We start from the raw sequence: 22,326 nt of genomic DNA on the forward strand, positions 1-22,326 counted from the left end.
GCGCCTGCCAGCCTCCCATCCCAGCACCTGCCAGCCTCCCATCCCAGCACCACCCAGCCTCCCATCCCAGCGCCACCCAGCCTCCCATCCCAGCGCCACCCAGCCTCCCATCCCAGCGCCACCCAGCCTCCCATCCCAGCGCCACCCAGCCTCCCATCCCAGCGCCACCCAGCCTCCCATCCCAGCGCCACCCAGCCTCCCATCCCAGCGCCACCCAGCCTCCCATCCCTGCCAGCCTTCCATCCCAGCACCACCCAGCCTCCCATCCCAGCACCACCCAGCCTCCCAGCCCTGCCAGCCTTCCATCCCAGCACCTCCCAGCACCAACCAGCCTCCCATCCCAGCACCACCCAGCCTCCCATCCCAGCACCACCCAGCCTCCCATCCCAGCACCACCCAGCCTCCCATCCCAGCACCACCCAGCCTCCCAGCCCTGCCAGCCTCCCATCCCAGCACCACCCAGCCTCCCATCCCAGCACCACCCAGCCTCCCATCCCTGCCAGCCTCCCATCCAGGCACGACCCAGCCTCCCATCCCAGCACCACCCAGCCTCCCATCCCAGCACCACCCAGCCTCCCAGCCCTGCCAGCCTACCATTCCTGCACCAACCAGGCCTGCTAGCTTCCCATCCCAGCACCACCCAGCCTCCCATCCCAGCACCACCCAGCCTCCCAGCCCTGCCAGCCTCCCATCCAGGCACGACCCAGCCTCCCATCCCAGCACCACCCAGCCTCCCAGCCCTGCCAGCCTACCATTCCCGCACCAACCAGGCCTGCTAGCTTCCCATCCCAGCACCTGCCAGCCTCCCATCCCAGCGCCAACTCCCATCACAGCAACAACCAGCCCTGCCAGCCTCCCATCCCAGCACCACCCAGCCCTGCCAGCCTCCCATCCCAGCGCCAACTCCCATCACAGCAACAACCAGCCCTGCCAGCCTCCCATCCCAGCACCACCCAGCCTCCCATCCCAGCGCCTGCCAGCCTCCCATCCCAGCACCACCCAGCCTCCCATCCCAGCGCCTGCCAGCCTCCCATCCCAGCACCACGCAGCCTCCCAGCCCTGCCAGCCTACCATCCCAGCACCACCCAGCCCTGCCAGCCTACCATCCCAGCACTACCCAGCCCTGCCAGCCTACCATCCCAGCACCACCCAGCCCTGCCAGCCTACCATCCCAGCACCACCCAGCCCTGCCAGCCTACCATCCCAGCACTACCCAGCCCTGCCAGCCTACCATCCCAGCACCACCCAGCCCTGCCAGCCTACCATCCCAGCACCACCCAGCCCTGCCAGCCTACCATCCCAGCACCACCCAGCCCTGCCAGCCTACCATCCCAGCACCACCCAGCCCTGCCAGCCTACCATCCCAGCACTACCCAGCCTCCCATCTCTGGCCTGCCAGTCTACCATTCCCGCACCAACCAGGCCTGCTAGCTTCCCATCCCAGCACCTGCCAGCCCCCCATCCCTGCGCCAACTCCCATCACAGCACCACCCAGCCTCCCAGCCCTGCCAGCCTTCCATCCCAGCACCTCCCAGCACCAACCAGCCTCCCATCCCAGCACCACCCAGCCTCCCATCCCAGCACCACCCAGCCTCCCAGCCCTGCCAGCCTTCCATCCCAGCACCACCCAGCCTCCCATCCCAGCACCACCCAGCCTCCCATCCCAGCACCACCCAGCCCTGCAGCCTCCCATCCCAGCACCAACCAGGCCCGCCAGCCTCCATTCCCAACCAGCCTCCCAGCCCTGCCAGCCTCCCAACCCAGCACCAACCAGGCCTGCCAGCCTTTCAACCCAGCACCAACCAGCCAGCCTCCCATCCCAGCACCAACCAACCTCCCATCCCAGTGCTTGCCAGCCTCCCCGCACCAACCAACCTTCCAGCCAGCCTCCCAGCACCAACCAGCCTCCCAGGCCTGGCAGCCTCCCATCCCAGCGCCAACCAGGCCTGCCAGCCTCCCATCCCAGCGCCAACCAGGCCTGCCAGCCTCCCATTCCAGTGCCAACCAACCTCCCAGCCCAGCCAGGATCCCAGCACCTGCCAGCCTCCCAGGCCTGCCAGCCTCCCATCCCAGCGCCAACCAGCCTCCCAGGCCTGCCAGCCTCCCTTCCCAGCACCAACCAGCCTCCCAGCCCTGCCAGCCTCCCCTCCCAGGCCTGCCAACCAACCTCCCAGCCCAGCCAGCCTCCCATCCCAGCGTCTGCCAGCCTCCCAGCACCAACCAGCCTCCCAGGCCTGCCAGCCTCCTCCCAGGCCTGCCAGCCTCCCATCCCAGGCCTGCCAGCCTCCCATCCCAGCGCCAACCAGCCTCCTAGCCCTGCCAGCCTCCCCTCCCAGGCCTGCCAGCCTCCCCTCCCAGGCCTGCCAGCCTCCCTTCCCAGCACCAACCAGCCTCCCTTCCCAGCATCAACCAGCCTCCTAGCCCTGCCAGCCTCCCAGGCCTGCCAGCCTCCCCTCCCAGCACTAACCAGCCTCACTCTCCATCTCACACTCCTGTTCCTCGCCTATATTCCCATCATTGCCCGAATCTCTTACCCCTATTCCCATCACTGTTGCCCCTCAACCTCTCTCCAGCCTCTACTATTCCCTCTTCCAGACTCTTACGCTAATGCCCACCCTCCTCTCTCACCCACACCTCCATACCTAGCTTCTCGCTCATCCTTCCAATGCCCTTCCCTGGCATCTTACCTGTAATCTGTCTCTTAATTAGAGTCACACTCTCCTGTCTCATTCTCTCTGTCCCTATATCCTGCAATCACAGGAACAGTAATACACCTTTTATCTCCATCTGCCATAACACTTCAGTCTGTATCTCTCTCTCTCTCCCTGTATCTCTCTCTCTCCCTGTATCTCTCTCTCCCTGTATCTCTCTCTCTCTCCCTGTATCTCTCTCTCTCCCTGTATCTCCCTCTCTCTGTATCTCTCTCCCTCTCTCTGTATCTCCCTCTTTCTCTCCATGTATCTCTCTCCCTCCCTGTATCTCCCTCTCCCTCCCTGTATCTCTCTCTGTGTCTCTCTCTCTCCCTGTATCTCTCTCTCCCTTCCTGTATCTCTCTCTGTCTGTATCTCTCTCTCTGTATCTCCCTCTCTTTCTCTCCATGTATCTCTCCCTGTGTCTCTCTCTCCCTGTGTCTCTCTCCCTGTATCTCTCTCTCCCTCCCTGTATCTCTCTCTCTCTCTCTCTCTCTCTCTCTCTCCCTGTATCTCTCTCTCTCTCCCTGTATCTCTCTCTCTCTCCCTGTATCTCTCTCTCTCTCCCTGTATCTCTCTCTCTCTCCCTGTATCTCTCTCTCTCTCTCTCTCTCTCTCTCTCTCTGTATCTCTCTCTCTCCCTGTATCTACCTCTCTCTATCTCTCTCTCTCTCCCTCCCTGTATCTCTCTCTCTCTCCCTGGATCTCTCTCCCCCTATCCATCCTGCTGGGAGGGTGAGTGTGAGTCTGACGACGTTCCTTGGGATAAAGTGAAGATCTCGGGAAGGCTGGCGCAGTGTAATATTCGGGGTCCCCCGTCTCCCCTCACATGGGGGTCTCTTCCTCTGTATATCTCTTTTTGTGAGTGTGGCTTTTCTCTTTTACCTTTTTTTTTGTTTGTTTTTTTTAAAGCAGTCGAAATGTGCAAAAGATTTTGAGAAAAAAACAGATGTAAATACAAGAAATGAAATGTGAAAGTCTCTTCTTATTTATCCGTGTGTGTCTCTGTGTGCCCTCTGCCATTCCTGTAACGCACACGCACACGCACACGCACGTGCGCACACGGACACTTTTGAAATGTTTATTTTTTTAATCTGGTTTCACACAACACAAATCTTCCCGTTATTAGTAATAAAAAGAAGCATTGAATATTTCACGCGGTTGAGCGCCTGATCATTAAAGTGAAGAAAGCGACGCGATCACAAGTGCGCTCGGGTCATAAGCACCCATACTAACACCCGAACCGGCTGTGTGATCTCGAGCCGCCCCTTCCGCGCGGCGTCCCACGGGTTTCCGGAGTGCAGACATGGAGCGTGGGAGCGCCCCTCCTCGCAGCACCGGTAGAGTGCCACCGCCGCCTCCTGCGCGTTTCGCAAAAACAGCGGCTCACATCCAGAAACGGGTGTTCTCCAAGGGGTTACATACCCTCTGTTACTGTCCGATGGGTGGAACATTCAGCGATCATTACATTGGAAATAATAATACGAGCCCTTTGGGGAACTCCCAAATGGAGTATGGAGGAGTTTTACCGGGGAACGAGACTTTGGTACCCGCCGGTCTGCCGTATAAAAGCTTTCTAGGTAGAAATTACACTCATCTCAGATTCCCTTCATGATGTAACCCAGGGGGGCTCAACTCCCGTCCTCAAGACCCCCCCAAACAGGTCAGGCTTTCAGGATATCCCAGCTTCAGCACAGGTGGCTCAGTCGTGTGCTGAAGCAGGGACTGATTGAGCCACCTGTGCTGAAGCAGGGATATCCTTTAAACCTGAAGGACAGGAGTTGAGCGCCCACCCTCTAGTAGACGTATACAGTACTTGGATGTGTTTCTATATTGTCGCCATTGTACCGCCTCCTGCGCACTGACTGGCTGGGTTTGTATTCTGTATTTGTGCTATCTTCGCCCTTTTCACATATTCGTCCCGCTGCCCGTTCCTTCTTCGCACTGTTTGTAGTTTACAATATTTCAGAAACATGTAAATTAATCATTTATCGGGGTTGCTAATCGTGCAAAGCACCTTGGGGTGTATAAGGTCGTGTAAATATTATCATACATGTTAATAAGCTTTAATGCGAAGAAGCGTGCAGTTATAATCACACTCATTCTCACACTCGGGCATGAATATGCTCATACTGTACGTTGGGGGACGCCTGACATTTACACACACATGCTTGCACATTTACACACTCGGACACAAAAGTACATTAACATTGCTACACTTCTTCATATGCTAGCACATTCCCTCACTCACACTTTCTGGCATTCCCTCACACTCTCACTGACATTCACTCACACTGACATTCCCTCACTCACACTTTCTGGCATTCCCTCACACTCACTGACATTCCCTCACTCTCACACTGACATTCCCTCACTCTCACACTGACATTCCCTCACTCACACTTTCTGGCATTCCCTCACTCTCACACTGACATTCCCTCACTCTCACACTGACATTCCCTCACTCTCACACTGACATTCCCTCACTGGCACTCACTCACACTGGCATTCCCTCACTCACACTTTCAGACATTCCCCCACTCACACGCTGGCATTCCCTCACTCACACGCTGGCATTCCCATACTTACACCTGCTCTAGAAAGTAGACACGAGCGTGCCGTTCTCTGAGTCAGTGGCACTGCTCTTCCTGTCGGGTGGCAGTGGTATCCTCCGTGCCCACGGGCACCCCACATCATGCAGGACCCGCAGCGCATCATTCCTGAACTTCACCCCCACAAAGGCATACAGCACGGGATTGAGGCAGCTGTGCAGGTACCCCAAGAACTCCGTGACTATGATCGCTACCGGCAGCTGCTGCCGCACCACGCAGCTCTGCACCACATCCAGCTGATCCAGGGTGTCCAGGAACACAGCCACGTTGTATGGGGTCCAGCACAGTAAGAAGACCCCCGTGATCATGATAGCCACCCTCACTGCTCTCTGTTTTTCCCGCCGTGGCGACAGGCACAGGGCAGCCACAATGTGGGCGTAGCAGTAGCCCATAACTAGCAGCGGGCACAGGAAACCCACCACGTGGTTGAGGAAGCGCCCTACCTGCCACCAGGGGTTGCTGGGGAAGTGGCTCTGCTTGTAGGTGCATATAGTAAGGTTGCCACGTGGCTCCAACCCCAGCACGAAAAAGTTGGGCAGAGAGAGGAGGAAGCACAGGAGCCAGACTCCAACGCAGGGGAAGTGAACCGCGAACACGCGGCGTGACCTGAAGGCGTGGATGGCGTGGATTATGGCCAGGTAGCGGTCCACGCTAATGCACGCCAGGAGGAGGCTGCCACAAAAGAAGTTGACGCGGTTGAGGACACCCACAGACTTGCAGAGGAAGTCCCCGAACACCCAGCCGGCCACGGACTCGGTCACGGTAAAGGGGAAGGTGATGAGCATGAGGAGGTCAGCCACGGCCAGGTGCAGGAGGTAATTCTCGGTGGTGGAGCGTGAGCGGCGGTGCTTCAGGAGGATGAGGAGGACAAGGCCGTTTCCCAAGGTGCCCACCACGAAGACCAGCATGTAGACCACCGGGATAAAGTATACCTGAAAAGCTGCAAACCACTCCAAAGGATTGTCCACGGAAGGGTCACTGCAGACGAATCCACTGGTGTCCAGTAGGTCATCCGTGAAAGTGGTGTTCTCGTTAAAACAGCAATAAAGGCCTCCTTCCTGTGGCATGAGGAGAATGCGTCAATAGCTGTGAGTCTGAGTGTCTGAGTGTCTGAGTGTCTGAGTGTCTGAGTGTCTGAGTGTCTGAGTGTCTGAGTGTCTGAGTGTCTGAGTGTCTGAGTGTCTGAGTGTCTGAGTGTCTGAGTGTCTGAGTCTGAGTGTGAGTGTGAGTGCGTGAAGGAGTGAGACCAATCACCAAAATATTATTTATAACTACACTGAAAGTGAGAGCACTTACCCATTGCTCAAATAATGCATTGTCCTCCCCACATAGCGCTCTTACACTGCTCTCCCCCCCACACCCAGTGATCTTACACTGCTCCCCCCCCCCACCCAGCTCCCTTACACTGCTCCACCCCACACCCAGCTCCCTTACACTGCTCCCTCCCCCACACACCCAGCGCTCTTACACTGCTCTCCCCCCCCCACACCCAGCTCCCTTACACTGCTCTCCCCCCCACACCCAGCGATCTTACACTGCTCCCCCCCCACACCCAGCTCCCTTACACTGCTCCCCCCCACACCCAGCTCCCTTACACTGCTCCCCCCACACCCAGCTCCCTTACACTGCTCCACCCCACACCCAGCTCCCTTACACTGCTCCCTCCCCCACACACCCAGCGCTCTTACACTGCTCCCCCCCCCCCCACACCCAGGTCCCTTACACTGCTCCCCCCCCCCCACACCCAGGTCCCTTACACTGCTCCCCCCACCCACACCCAGCTCCCTTACACTGCTCTCCCCCCCCCACCCAGCGCTCTTACACTGCTCCCCCCCACACCCAGCTCCCTTACACTGCTCCCCCCCCCACACCCAGCTCCCTTACACTGCTCTCCCCCCCCACACAGCGCTCTTACACTGCTCCCCCCCCACACCCAGCGCTCTTACACTGCTCCCCCCCCACACCCAGCGCTCTTACACTGCTCCCCCCCCACACCCATCACTTACACTGCTCCCCCCCCCACACCCAGCGCTCTTACACTGCTCCCCCCTCTCACCCAGCACTCTTATACTGCTCCCCCCCACACCCAGCGCCCTTACACTGCTCCCCCCCCCACACCCAGCTCCCTTACACTGCTTCCCTCTCACACCCAGCGCTCTTACACTGCTCCCCCCCTCACACCCAGCGCTCTTACACTGGTCCCCCCCCCCCCACACCCAGCGTTCTTGCACTGCTCCCCCGTCACACCCAGCGCTCTTACACTGCTCCCCCCCCACACCCAGCGCTCTTACACTGCTCCCCCCCACACCCAGCGCTCTTACACTGCTCCCCCCCCACACCCAGCGCTCTTACACTGCTCCTCCCCCCCACACCCAGCGCCCTTACACTGCTCCCCCCCACACCCAGCGCCCTTACACTGCTCCACCCCCCCACACGCAGTGCCCTTACACTGCTCCCCCCCCACACCCAGTGCCCTTACACTGCTCCCCCCCCCACACCCAGCGCTCTTACACTGCTCCCCCCCCACCACTCTTACACTGCTCCCCCCCCACACGTAGCGCTCTTACACTGCTCCCCCCCACACCCAGCGCTCTTACACTGCTCCCCCCCACACCCAGCGCTCTTACACTGCTCCCCCCCACACCCAGCGCTCTTACACTGCTCCCCCCCCACACCTAGCGCTCTTACACTGCTCGCCCCCACACCCAGTGCCCTTACACTGCTCCCCCCCACACCCAGCGCCCTTACACTGCTCCCCCCCACATCCAGCGCTCTTACACTGCCCCCCCCCCCACATCCAGCGTTCTTAAACTGCCCCCCCCCCCCCACAGCCAGCACTCTTACACTGCTCCCCCCCACACCCAGCGCCCTTACACTGCTCGCCCCCACACCCAGCGCTCTTACACTGCTCGCCCCCACACCCAGCGCTCTTACACTGCTCGCCCCCACACCCAGCGCTCTTACACTGCTCGCCCCCACACCCAGCGCTCTTACACTGCTCGCCCCCACACCCAGCGCTCTTACACTGCTCCCCCCCCACACCCAGCTCCCTTACACTGCTCCCCCCCCCACACCCAGCTCCATTACACTGCTCCCCCCCCCCACACCCAGCGCTCTTACACTGCTCTCCCCCCACACACCCAGCTCCCTTACACTGCTCCCCCCCCAACACCCAGCGCTCTTACACTGCTCCCACACCCAGCTCCCTTACACTGCTCCCCCCCCACACCCCGCTCCCTTACACTGCTCCCCCCCACACCCAGCGCCCTTACACTGCTCCCCCCACACCCAGCTCCCTTACACTGCACCCCCCACACACCCAGCGCTCTTCCACTGCTCTCCCCCCCACACCCAGCTCCCTTACACTGCACCCCCCCCACACCCAGCGTTCTTACACTACTCCCCCCCCACACCCAGCTCCCTTACACTGCTCCCCCCCCACACCCAGCTCCCTTACACTGCTCCCCCCCCACACCCAGCTCCCTTACACTGCTCCCACCCCACACCCAGCTCCCTTACACTGCTCCCCCCCCCACACCCAGCTCCCTTACACTGCTCCTCCCCTCCCACACCCAGCGCTCTTACACTGCTCCCCCCCCCCCCACACCCAGCTCCTTTACACTGCTCCCCCCCACATCCAGCGCTCTTACACTGCTCCCCCCCACACCCAGCTCCCTTACACTGCTCCCCCCCCACACCCAGCTCCCTTACACTGCTCTCCCCCCCCACCCAGCGCTCTTACACTGCTCCCCCCAGCCACACCCAGCTCCTTTACACTGCTTCCCCCCACATCCAGCGCTCTTACACTGCTCCCCCCCAACACCCAGCTCCCTTACACTGCTCCTCCCTCACACCCAGCGCTCTTACACTGCTCCCCCCCCACACCCAGCTCCCTTACACTGCTCCCCCCCCACACCCAGCTCCCTTACACTGCCCCCCCCCCCACACCCAGCTCCCTTACACTGCTCCCCCCCCCCCACACCTAGCTCCCTTACACTGCTCCCCCCCCCACACCCAGCTCCCTTACACTGCTCCCCCCCCCACACCCAGCTCCCTTACACTGCTCCCCCCCACACCCAGTGCTCTTACACTGCTCCCTCCCCCCCACACCCAGCTCCTTTACACTGCTCCCCCCCCCACATCCAGCGCTCTTACACTGCTCCCCCCCCACACCCAGCTCCCTTACACTGCTCCCCCCTCACACCCAGCGCTCTTACACTGCTCCCCCCCCACACCCAGCTCCCTTACACTGCTCCCCCCCCCCACACCCAGCTCCCTTACACTGCTCTCCCCTCCCACCCAGCGCTCTTACACTGCTCCCCCTCCCACCCAGCGCTCTTACACTGCTCCCCCCCCCACACCCAGCTCCCTTACACTGCTCCCCCCCCACACCCAGCTCCCTTACACTGCTCTCCCCCCACACCCAGCGCTCTTACACTGCTCCCCCACACACCCAGCACCCTTACACTGCTCCCCCCCACATCCAGCGCTCTTACACTGCTCCCCCCCCCCACACCCAGCTCCCTTACACTGCTCCCCTCTCACACCCAGCGCTCTTACACTGCTCCCCCCTCACACCCAGCGCTCTTACACTGCTCCCCCCCACACCCAGCGTTCTTGCACTGCTCCCCCCTCACACCCAGCGCCCTTACACTGCTCCCCCCCCACACCCAGCGCCCTTACACTGCTCCCCCCCCCACACCCAGCGCTCTTACACTGCTCCCCCCCCCACACCCAGCACCCTAACACTGCTCCCCCCCCCACACCCAGCGCCCTTACACTGCTCCCCCCCACACCCAGCGCTCTTACACTGCCCCCCCCCACACCCAGCGTTCTTACACTGCTCGCCCCCACACCCAGCGCTCTTACACTGCTCCCCCCCCACCCAGCACTCTTACACTGCTCCCCCCCCCACACCCAGCGCTCTTACACTGCTCGCCCCCACACCCAGCACTCTTACACTGCTCCCCCCACACCCAGCACTCTTACACTGCTCCCCCCCCACACCCAGCACTCTTACACTGCTCCCCCCCCCCCCACACCCAGCGCTCTTACACTGCTTAAACACACACCCCTACACAACTCAGTGAGACTGTTAGCGTGGGAGGGGGAATCCCTCTGAATGAGTCAGTAAGTTAGCAGCCTGACAGTAACAGCGCTAAGGTCAAAACACACAGGTTTAAAGGGGTAACTGTGTTAAGATTTTGAACTCCTATTACCCCACATAACGGCTCTATATAACTCCTATTACCCCATATAACCCCACCCTATAACTCCTCCTATTACCCCATATAACCCCTCCCTATAACTCCTCCTATTACCCCATATAAGCGGTCCCTATAACTCCTCCAGGATGGGCTGCAGGTGAGCTCCTGCAGGGGAGCCAGGATGGCCTTAAGACCCAGGGGTTGGTGGCTGTGTGTTGGAGATGGAAGTAGGCGAGGCTGCAGCAGTGGTGTAGGCCTTGGGGAGCCTGAATGCAAGTTACAGGGGAGTTTGGAGAAAAGGGAAAGAGCAGAACAGAACCTGCTTAAGAGAGAAGAGAAACAAGCTTTATTGTGGAGGTATAACAGGAAGATAGAATAATTGGAAGTAGAAAATATAAAATTAAAGAAATGTCGTGGTTCTGAGAGAGAGGTGCGCAAGAAGCAAATACATCGTCTGCATGATATATTAACCCGGTTGGGGGGTGAGATTGCTAAAATAGCAGTGGTTCCAGTCAAACAGAAACGTTCCCTTTCAAAAACAATTGAAATGCTAACCCACAGTGCTGAGCAGAGTGCAGAGCAAAATGCAGAGCAAGGTGCAGAGCAAGGCGCAGATTCATGTTGTGGAACAAGAGGCCAGAACCCCAGCAAGAGTCACATTAAAAGCTCTCAAGAAAAGATAAGTTTGGTGACGCCTAAAAGAAGTGAGAGAGAAACAAGATCCCAGAACAAGTCTGCAAAGTCTAAAGATAAAACAGAGAACTTATCCCAGGAAGACTCAGATACTGACAGTTTAATTCAATCAACTGCCAGGAAAACCCCAAAGGGTAAAGCTGCTAAAGAAAAGAAAGCAAAGGACCGGCGGCTAAAAGTCTCTACAGTAGAAGGTAACAGCCCTGAAATAGGGTCCAAAAACTTCAGGGAAGGGGACTCACCTCATGGTGTTTCAGACTGTGAGCAGGGATCTGTTCCAGAGCTTCCAGCATCCCAGGGGTTAATAGCAGAAGCAGCAGAACATTTGGTTAAAAGCCCATTGCATTCAAAGAAAGCAGCAGACACCTGTGAGGTTAGGTTACCTCAGACTCCAACCCTGGGAGAGGTTGCAGAGATTACAGGGAACTCTGGAGAGCAGCAAAGTAAAAACCTAGAACGGCTGGGTGGAGATCAGGAGCAGCTGGAAATTGAAGATCAACCCCTGACGAAGCCCTTGCCGGGAGAAACGCGTAGGGTTAGGAACAAGCACTTGAGAATTCAATCTGTGGGAGAAGCAGTGTGTTCCTTGAGCCGACACTGTGTGAAAGTTTTAGCGCCAAAAGCTGTGAGATCTGCCTGACGGCTGTGAATGGTGGGGGATGTGGAACGTGGAAACTCTGGAGCATCTATACCATCAATAGCACCGTGATAGCACTCAGGGGGTGTCGTAAGACGGAGCACACCCCTGACGGCAAGAGAGGAGGACGTGACAACGCAAGTGCACTGCGGAAGCACCCGAGAAAGCTGCGAGGAGTGCGCGTGGTGCCAGCTGGACACTCTGTGAAGGTAATTCTCGGCGGCTGTCTGGAGAGGTGAGGAGACCCTTTGCAAGCCGTTATACCTGCACATATAGTACCTATAAGTACTGGGTGGAGAGACTGTGATATCTGTAGGGAGAGATCAAAACAAGGAGGAATCCTCATTACATCAGTGCAGTACTCATCAGGCCTTATACCCTGGGAGTAGTACACTTACCCTGCAGAGAAAGCTAGGAACAGTCTGGAAGGAGTCCCCTTCTGGAGATCTGTGTTCTGACCTGTCTCCCACCCAGCCAGCACACTACGGCGTGCGCCAGAGATACAGACAGTGTGCTTTTTCTTTCTAAGGAACATACTATCGAAAAATCTGTCTGGATTAAAGATTACCCTCAACTACCATTACAACATCTTTCTACATAAGGAACATTTTTTCCATTAATTTTTTGGGGGGACATTTGTTCAAAAAAACACATTTTAATACCAGGACAATAACTAGATGTGGTTGAAAAATATCATAATACATATAGTCTTTTGTAAACTACTTCCTGACAACATACTGTCAGACCTGGTGTTTAGTGAAACATTATATACCATTTGTCACTAATATTATGGTGTTTTTTTCCATTTAAAATGAGTTGTTTTTGTCTGTAAGGGAATGATGAAAATGTAGAGACCTTGTGGATAGAAATTAGCAGTGGAGGTAAAAGTATAAAGAAAATGTTTGTAGGGAATATGCTATAAACCACCAAATATCTGTGAGATTGAGGAAGCTAAAATACTTTTGCAAATGGAGAAGGCATCAAAACTGGGTCATGTTTGCATAATGGGGGATTTTAATTATCCAGACATCGACTGGGGCAATGAGATTAGCGTTACAACAAAAGGAAACAGGTTTTTGGGGGTGCTTAAAGACATTATATGACCCAAATTATTGAGGAACCAACCATGAGACGGGCAATACTGGATTTGGTCATATCAAACAATGTAGAAGTAATAGCAAATATTCAAGTCCTGGAACATTTGGGTAAGGCTGCGTCCATGGTGAGTGATGCCGGGCGGAGGCGCGCTGAGGCTGAGGCAAAGCGGGTGCTTTCCCTGGCCTTAGACCGCGCGAGGTCCGGGGGCGTGTCGGGGGCAGGCCAGTGACGTCACGGAGCTGGGTCGCCCTCATTGGGCGAACCGCTCAATGTCCGGCCCTGCGCTCCCATTAGCACGAAAATGTTACATTTTGCTAAGACTTACACTTCCGCACGCTTGCATAAGCGTAAGCGAGCTGCTCTCATTGCGGCTGCAGGGGCTCAGTGCCGAGCGTAAGCGCGCCTCAGCACGCGCTTATGCTGACCATGCCTGAGGCCTAACAGTGATCATAACATTGTATCATTTGAAATAAATAATTAAAAAACAGATTACTTGGGTTCAACAAAGACCTTAAACTTTAGAAAGGCAAATTTGAATAAACAGGGGACTAATCTACAAGTAATACACTGGGATGATGTTTTTGCAGGGAAAATGTAGACGATAAATGGTCAGTCTTTAAAACATTGCAAGAAAAGCACACTTATCAGTGTATACCCTTTGGGTAATAAGTATAAAAGAAATAAGTCAAAACCAATGTGGCTAAATAAACAGGTAGGGGAGGAAATGGACAAGAAGAGGAAGGCGTTTAGATTCTTTAAGTCAGAAGGGACAGAGACATCATATCAGAATTATAAGGAATGTAACAAAAATTGCAAAAGGGCAATCAAATTAGCAAAAACGGATAATGAAAAAAGGATTGCATTAGAAAGTAAGGTCAACCCTAAAAAGTTCTTTAAATACCTTAATAATAAAATAATGAGAAAAGAAAATATAGGACCCTTTCAGTGTGAGATGGGTGGACAGATTATTGGAGATAAGGAAAAAGCTGAGGTATTAAACACATTCTTTGCTTCTGTGTTTACCAGGGAAGAATCAAGTTCAATAGTAGTGCCGCAGAAGGAAGCCACAACCTCCATATTAATGACCAATTGGTTAACTGAGGAAGAAATTCATAAGCGGCTTGAAAAAATTTAAGTAAATAAGGCACGTGGCCCCGATGGCATACATCCAAGAGTTCTCAAGGAGTTAAGCTCAGTAATAGCCAAACCATTATATTTAATATTCAAGGACTCAATTTCCACAGGCTCAGTACCACAAGATTGGCGTAAAGCAGATGTGGTGCCTATATTTAAAAAGGGAGCTAGATCACAACCGGGGATTACAGACCTGTAAGCCTGACTTCAATAGTGGGGAAACTTCTTGAAGGTTTAATACGGGATAGTATTCAGGAATACCTACTGGAAAATAAAATTATTAGTAATAGTCAGCATGGATTTATGAAGGATAGATCATGCCAAACTAACCTTATTTGTTTCTTTGAGGAGGTGAGTAGGAATTTAGACAAGGGTAATGCAGTTGATGTGGTCTACTTAGATTTTGCAAAGACTTTTGATACGTTTTCACACAAGAGGTTGGTGTACAAAATAAAGCAAATTGGACTCAGTAATAATATATGCACCTGGATCGAAAACTGGTTAAAGGACAGACAATAGAGGGTTGTCATAAATGGAACTTTTTCAGGTTGGGCTAAAGTCGTGAGTGGAGTTCCTCAGGGATCGATACTGGGACCCCTGCTTTTTGACTTGTTTACTAATGACCTTGAGGTTGGCATCGAGAGCAAAGTCTCCATCTTTGCTGATACTAAATTGTGGGGGGTGGGAGGCGGAGGGAAGGCGGGGGGTGGGAGGCGGTGGGAAGGGGGGGGGGAGGCGGTGGGAAGGGGGGGTGAAGGGGGGGTGGAGGGGAGGTGAAGGTGGGGGGTTGGAGGGGAGGTGAAGGGGGGGAGTGGAAGGGAGGTGAAGGGGGGGGGTGGAAGGGAGGTGAAGGGGGGGGGGTGGAAGGGAGGTGAAGGGGGGGGTGGAAGGGAGGTGAAGGGGGGGGGGGTGGAGGGGAGGTGGTGAAGGGGGGGGTGGAGGGGAGGTGAAGGGGGGGTGGAGGGGGGGAGGTAAATGGGGAGGTGAGGGGGGGGAGGTAAATGGGGAGGTGAAGGGGGGTGGAAGGGAGAAGTGGAGTGAGGGGAGGTGAAAGGGGGTGAGGGGAGGTGATGGGGGGTGAGGGGTGGTGAAGGCCGCTCACTCACCCGTCCGGCAGGTCCCACGTGGATCTGAGGCGGGAGGCAGCGTGTTGTGGCCGCTCTCCCGCTGTGTCCCGGGCGCTCGCTCGCTCCCCCGCTGACTGTAGCGGCGCCGGGGGGGGGGGTATCGGGGAGACACTGACACTGGAGGGGAGGTGGAGGGGAGGTGAAGGGGGGGTGGAGGGGAGGTGAAGGCCGCTCACTCACCCATCCGGCAGGTCCCACGTGGATCTGAGGCGGGAGGCAGCGTGTTGTGGCCGCTCCCCCGCTGTGTCCCGGGCGCCACCATCTTGGGCACTCGGCGCCGCGAGGCAGCCTGCCTGGCCACTGGCTGTTCCCCCGCCCGGGGAGGGGTGAGTTGTAGCGCCGGGGAGGGGGGGGCATGTATATGTGTGGGGGGGGAGAGGTGGGAGATATAGAGGGGGGGTCTCGCACGGCCGCTGACACTGGGTGGGGGGGGGGGGGGGGGGGCGCTGAAGGGGTAATAATAGTGTGTGTGTCCCGCTGAATGTAGCTGCGCCGGGGGAGGGGGGGGTCGGGGTGAAAGCGCGGGAGACACGGGGAGAGGAGGAGGTGCGCGCGGGTGCTGCTAACTGTGAGCCCCGCTAATGTATGTAACAGTGTGTGTGTGTGTGTGTGTGTGTGTGTGTCACTGTGTGTGTGTCTGTCATTGTGTGTGTGTGTCCCTGTGTCTGTGTGTGTCCCTGTGTGTGTGTGTGTGTGTCCCTGTGTGTGTGTGTCCCTGTGTGTCCTTTGGCCCGTCACTCCGCCTCAGGCCAATGAGAGGTGTGCGGGGGCGGGCCAAGGGACCAATCAGATTTCCCCTAGGGACACCGGACATCCAGGCAGGCAGGCAGGCAGGCTGGCAGGCAGGCAGGCAGGCAGGCAGGCAAACATACAGTGCTTTCACTAATATAGTATATAAGATACTTACTACACTCTGCAAATCAGGGTTGTTGTGTTTTATTATTGCACAATAAGTATATATATATATATATATATATATATATATATATATATATATATATGTATATATATGTGTGTGTGTGTTATGAATCGAAGAGCAACTCCTTTGATTGGATGGTTCTGCTGTGACGTCATGACGCCATGCGGAGGTGTACGTGCCTCCAGCAGACACAAAGATGCGTCTATGGATATCGTTGGGGCTTGTTGATATGCATCAATAGCAGACAGCTGGGCAGAAATACATGCCTCCCTCCTCCTTTTGATTCTCCAGCCAATAGCAAGTGATATTATGCTGGGGACAGCCGTCTCTAATTTCCGAACTTTCTTTTAAATAGTGAGTCTTTTCCTGCAGTCTCCACACTCCGTGAAGAACCCGCACGGTGAAACACGTGTAGAGTGGGAGCTGCTGCAGGGACCCTGAGACTTAATTCTGTGACACATATTCCCTTGTTGACTTTGGGACTCACAACAACACGGATTCTAATATCTGGCGGAAACCTGTGCCTGGCATCTTAGAAGTTATACTACGGCACTCTTTATCTCAAGGGGGGATGAGTATATTATTTTTTCTTTATTCCCCATGCTACAATTGATGGACTTTACATGCTATTCGTTTATTTAAGTTTTCATGTTATCCTGGATACAACTGGACATTTGCTCATTTTTATGTTACGATCTTTTTGTGACACTTAGATTTCTTTGTGTCAAACTAAACATTCCATCTTTTCACATTTTTCCTTGATTTCTGCACACTTCCCACCACGGTGGGTCAGCTTTACCTTTACGGTTTCCATCTTGCAGTGTGTGTGGTTTATATGTGTATGATATTAGTGTATTTATTAGTGTGTCCCTTAGGTCTTTTGGTTTACATTGTGACCGTCCGGTCTTGCTGATCCAGGGAACTAGTTTCCCTGGGATCTCACCTGACACTCTTCTTGCATTAGCCTGATATTTGTGTAAAGGTTTAGACTTTCTGTATGGGCCATATGTTATATGTAGTCACTTTGTCTATTTCAGGATTCTGCTTTGTGTTTTTATCATGTTTTAGTTTGTTACAATTGAGGACATTAAAGTTAAAAGAAATTTGGGGGATTTTTTGAGTGCTCATTTTTGAGACTTCTTGTGTCTTTCTTGTAATATATATATATATATATATATTAGTTATCTCTGTCTTTGGATACTTTTTTTGCTCCAGAATCAATGCTGTAGGGAAGGTATTACCTTTCATGAGACTTTGCTAGGTTACTGCTATTTTTATTGTTTTATTGTATTTCGTGGAACAAAAAAACCTTTTCTGGTTGAGCTTGTACCCAGCTGAGATATATTTAACAAGTTTATCTCATTGGATTGTTTTTTCAGTATTGTTCTTTTATTAAATTTATGTTATCTACACCCCTTTTTTAAGTGGCTTCTTGGAACTCTTTTAGCCTCTAGTAAACAGTGGTTTACTTTAAATATTATTTGTGCGCTAGGGTTTTTGTTTCTTCCATTTCGGAAATGGAGTTTGTGCCTGAGAGCAGTGAGCCAGAGAACCCATGTTCACCTGGACTTACAGAACCACCCCCATGCTTATTAGCAGGTCCTGTGATTCAGAACCCTGAGAAGGGAGAACAGCAGGTGGTAATTAGCAGCAATGGAGACAGCATTAACCCTGTAATGCCTGTGAGTGAAATGAAGGTTGTAGAGACTGAAATTGCTGCTCCTATCCAGACAGTTCCTGATAATAGAGTGACCCAATCAGAAGATGGGGTAAAGCAAAGGAATGGCATTAAGGTAACCCCAGTTCATACAGCACCTCCCTCGGCCTGGAGTGGAAGATCCTTTGTGAGCGCTGTGGCCAGAAATGTTCAACTTTTAAAAAGGAGGAACGTGGTAAAGTTGAGATATAAGGGCGGAGAGGAGATGAAGCCGGACAGGATTTTTATTGGAAAACATCTATTAAAAGAATCCTTGGGCTTCAGAGCAGATGAAATGGATGCACTTATCCATGTTCCAGGCTCCTGTGAGTATGATGTCAGCTTTAAGAGACCTCAGGCTTTGGACTATTTCTGGACAAGATATGAGAGTCTTAAAAACACAGAATTATGGAAGTCCTTTGTTGCTATTCCTGTGTCTAAACCGGAGATAAAGTCGGTAACAATTCTCTTCAGACACGAATCAGTCCCAATATCAGATATTCTGATATGGCTTGGCAGACAATGTGAAGTACTAGCTCCACCTACAAGAATTATGGATGAAGCATCTGGATTGGAGGCTGGAAAGTGCAAGCCAGACTTTGGCAACATGGCAATGTTACCAAACATCTGCCTAACCCTTTCTTCATTGGGAGAGAAAAAGGAAGCTGCTTTTACTATGGGCAGCCAACCTTGTGCCATAAATGTGGTTCAGACAGACATTTGAGCATGTCTTGTGATGCTCTAAAATGCAACTTGTGCCAGTCCTTGGGTCACGAGAGGACAAGTTGTACAAAGATCAGATGTAATTTATGCGACAAATTTGGACATTCATATACGAATTGCACAGAAGCCTGGCATAATATCTCAAAAGTTTGGGAGCAGGAAGTGGACTTTGAAGACAATTAAGTACTTTACGACCAGGCCCTGAAAGATGCAGACAGAATATGTCCGGATCCGCCTGCAGACGGGGTTGGTCCGGGTCAGCCTAGGGATGGCGCTTGCCTTGATCCTCCTGGGGATGGAGCTTATCCTGAACCGCCTGGGGATGGTGTTTGCCCGGTGCCACTTACAGAAGAAACAATTATTGAGAGTGTAAACAGGGCCCAGGGAATGTCAGAAGACCCCTTAGAGGGAACCTCCTCAAATCTACTCCCAGCAGGGGAACAATCTGGGGAAATAGATGATCCTACTATGATGGAAACCCAAGTGAGGGAAAATAATAATAAAGAAAAAGGAAATAAGCAGATTTGGGCACAGGGAAAGAAAAGGAAGACTATCACGGTAAAAAGACTTGGTGGGACTCTTCGACTTCCTACACGTCCTGCTCGTAAAGTTCCTCAGGTGCCTGAAAGAAATCACTTTTCCTCTTTTAGGAAGGATTGGGGGTCAAGAGCTGAAGACTCTGACGATGTAGAGGAACTTTCCTTATCAGCAGTGGAGCATAATATAGACGTTTCTAGAGAGACAGACTTGGACATGATCCCACCTCCCGTGACCATTAAGAGGTTTGGGTCATTGGGGGATAATGTGGGGAAAAAGAAAAAGAAAACTAAGTAATATTAATACCTTCTTTGGCAAAAAAATTATCAGTTTCCATAAGTGATCCTTTAAAGGTAATAACTATTAATGTGGCAAGTATAAAATCACGGAAAGCCCAAATTTTAGCTTACAACGTATTAAAACATTGTGATGCAAATATCATTTCCTTACAGGAAACAAGATTAAATACAAAAAGTGACATTTACAAAGCCAAGCAAGACTGGCAGGCAGGGCTCTCATTTTGGTCCATGGGAGTTACACCTTATGAAGGCGTAGCGATTTTATTTAAAGAGGTTGAGATGAGCTGCCATAAACTGTTAGAAATTCAGGAAGGGCGATGTTGGAACAAATTCTGGGCTAATATTTGTATAATGCAAGTCCGTCCATATTGTGTAGTTTTTGTTTGTAAATTGATCTGTGAAATGTAATGTTGGAAAAATTTTTTCAATAAAAAGAGTTCCTCCTATTACCCAATATAAACAGCATATTACCTCTCCTAACTATGTGTATGAGAGCAGGGGTGAGTCTAAACACGTCCCTATCATAAAGTCATTTTGCCCCTACATGGGACTGACCCTTTAACCCATTAAACACGTCCCCGTCAGGTCACTTTGCTCCTATGTGAGACTGATCCTTTAACTTATTAAACGCGTCCCGGCCATTTGGTCACTTTGACCCTACGTGGGACTGACCCTTTAACCCATTAAACACATCCCGTCATGGGAAGACTACTATATATGGAAGTCTGTGAAGGCATGGGAGGCAACATGGGTTTCCCACATCGGAGCTAGAATCAGGAAGGAGAAGTGGTGAAGTGTCCATCGTGGCAGCGGATAGAAGATTTTCAGTGACACCCCCACCCCCATTCCCCTCTTCCCTATTGTGGGGCGCAGGATGCAGCGGGGATTAGTTTCTGTGATAATCCTGGTGCTGTTATTTGCACAGATTGGTGGGGCGCAGGATTCCGCGGGGATTAGTTTCTGTGATAATCCTGGTGCTGGTATTTGCATGGATAGGAGGGGCGCAGGATGCAGCGGGGATTCGTTTCTGTGATAATCCTGGTGCTGTTATTTGCACGGCTAGGAGGGACGCGTTACGCAGCAGGGAATCGTTTCTGTGATAATCCTGGTGCTGTTTTCCTGTTACCCTCGGGTTGATGAGAACATTGTGCAGAGTATTTGGATAGTATTTCTCAGTATGATTCAGATCACGTGGCACTGTCACGCGTGGCGCTGCTCTCCTCGTGGGGTGATCTTATTCCCCTGTAGGGAGACCCCCCTTCTTCCTCCCCCCTCCCTCCCTTCCACAGGGGTCAGGGATGGGGGGCTCTGGGATTGAAGGGGTTAACTGAGACCCCCACATTACAGCTGTGTCCCCTCTGCTCCTTCTGATTGAGACTTTCCTCTCCTGCAGAGCATCCCTCCCTTCCACGTGTCAATCCCCTGCAGAGCATCCCTCCCTTCCACGTGTCAATCCCCTGCAGAGCATCCCTCCCTTCCACGTGTCAATCTCCTGCAGAGTATCCCTCCCTTCCACGTGTCAATCTCCTGCAGAGCATCCCTCCCTTCCACGTGTCAATCCCCTGCAGAGAATCCCTCCCTTCCACGTGTCAATCCCCTGCAGAGCATCCCTCCCTTCCACGTGTCAATCCCCTGCAGAGCATCCCTCCCTTTCACCTCCGAGTGTCAATCCCCTGCAGAGCATCCCTCCCTTCCACCTCCGAGTGTCAATCCCCTGCAGAGCATCCCTCCCTTCCACATGTGTCAATCCCCTGCAGAGCATCCCTCCCTTCCACCTCCGACTGTCAATCCCCTGCAGAGCATCCCTCCCTTCCACCTCCGAGTGTCAATCCCCTGCAGAGCATCCCTCCCTTCCACATGTGTCAATCCCCTGCAGAGCATCCCTCCCTTCCACCTCCGAGTGTCAATCCCCTGCAGAGCATCCCTCCCTTCCACCTCCGAGTGTCAATCCCCTGCAGAGCATCCCTCCCCCCCCCCCCCCCCCACCCCTCATACTTACAAAATCATCCACCTCCGGTATACTCCCAATTCGCTCCATGATCACGCGTGGGGACACACGGGGACACGGGCAGCTTGTGAGTGTGACAGGGGAAGTGTGCAAACTAATACCGGGCTCATCAGCATCTGCGGGTTGTAGGCAAATGAGGTAACAGGAGAAGAGATAACATCTCTGCTGAGCCTCCCCTACCTGCAAGCACTACCCCGGTGGGGCAAAGGGGGGGGGGACACGGTGTCATATGTGGACAGTGACAGAGATAACGGACAGTCACTTTGGACAGACACAGAAAGAGAAGGGCACTGACAAAGGGGGGGGGGGGGGTCACAGAAAGGGGACAGTGATATGGATTAGGGGGGTCACAGACGGGACAGTGATATGGATTAGGGGGGTCACAGACGGGAGACAGTGATATGGATTAGGGGGGGGTCACAGACAGGGGACAGTGAGATGGATTAGGGGGGGTCACAGACAGGGTACAGAGAGATGGATATGGGGGGGTCACAGACAGGGGACAGTGAGATGGATTAGGGGGGGTCACAGACAGGGTACAGAGAGATGGATATGGGGGGGTCACAGACAGGGGACAGTGAGATGGATATGGGGGGGTCACAGACAGGGGACAGTGAGATGGATTAGGGGGGGTCACAGACGGGGGACAGTGAGATGGATTAGGGGGTCACAGACAGGGGACAGTGAGATTGATTAGGGGGGGTCACAGACAGGGGACAGTGAGATGGATTAGGGGGGGTCACAGATGGGACAGTGAGATGGATTAGGGGGGGTCACAGATGGGACAGTGAGATGGATTAGGGGGGGTCACAGATGGGACAGTGAGATGGATTAAGGGGGGGTCACAGACAGGGGACAGTGAGATGGATTAGGGGGGTCACAGACAGGGGACAGTGAGATGGATTAGGGGGGTCACACACAGGGGACAGTGAGATGGATTAGGGGG

General features: G+C 53.8%; 1 protein-coding gene across 1 annotated transcript; it reads right to left on the reverse strand.

The window, feature by feature from the left end:
- Positions 1-3,790: 3,790 nt before the first annotated feature.
- CXCR5 (C-X-C motif chemokine receptor 5) lies at positions 3,791-21,499 on the reverse strand. The gene is made up of 2 exons (XM_075604192.1): positions 21,372-21,499; positions 3,791-6,360 (listed from the first exon to the last, which is right to left on the reverse strand). The coding sequence occupies exons 1-2, from the start codon at positions 21,408-21,410 to the stop codon at positions 5,287-5,289; spliced, it is 1,113 nt and encodes a 370-aa protein (XP_075460307.1). The 5' UTR covers positions 21,411-21,499; the 3' UTR covers positions 3,791-5,286.
- Positions 21,500-22,326: the final 827 nt, after the last annotated feature.

The sequence above is a fragment of the Ascaphus truei genome, chromosome 6, assembly GCF_040206685.1.
Source record: "Ascaphus truei isolate aAscTru1 chromosome 6, aAscTru1.hap1, whole genome shotgun sequence".
Taxonomy (NCBI): Eukaryota; Metazoa; Chordata; class Amphibia; order Anura; family Ascaphidae; genus Ascaphus; species Ascaphus truei.

Coding starts and splice junctions, on each gene's coding strand:
- CXCR5 (XM_075604192.1), bottom strand. CDS start 21,410: ATGGAGCGAATTGGGAGTATACCGGAGGTGGATGATTTT. Junction 6,361..21,371: donor TACCGGAGGTGGATGATTTT/GTAAGTATGAGG, acceptor CTCATGCCACAG/GAAGGAGGCCTTTATTGCTG.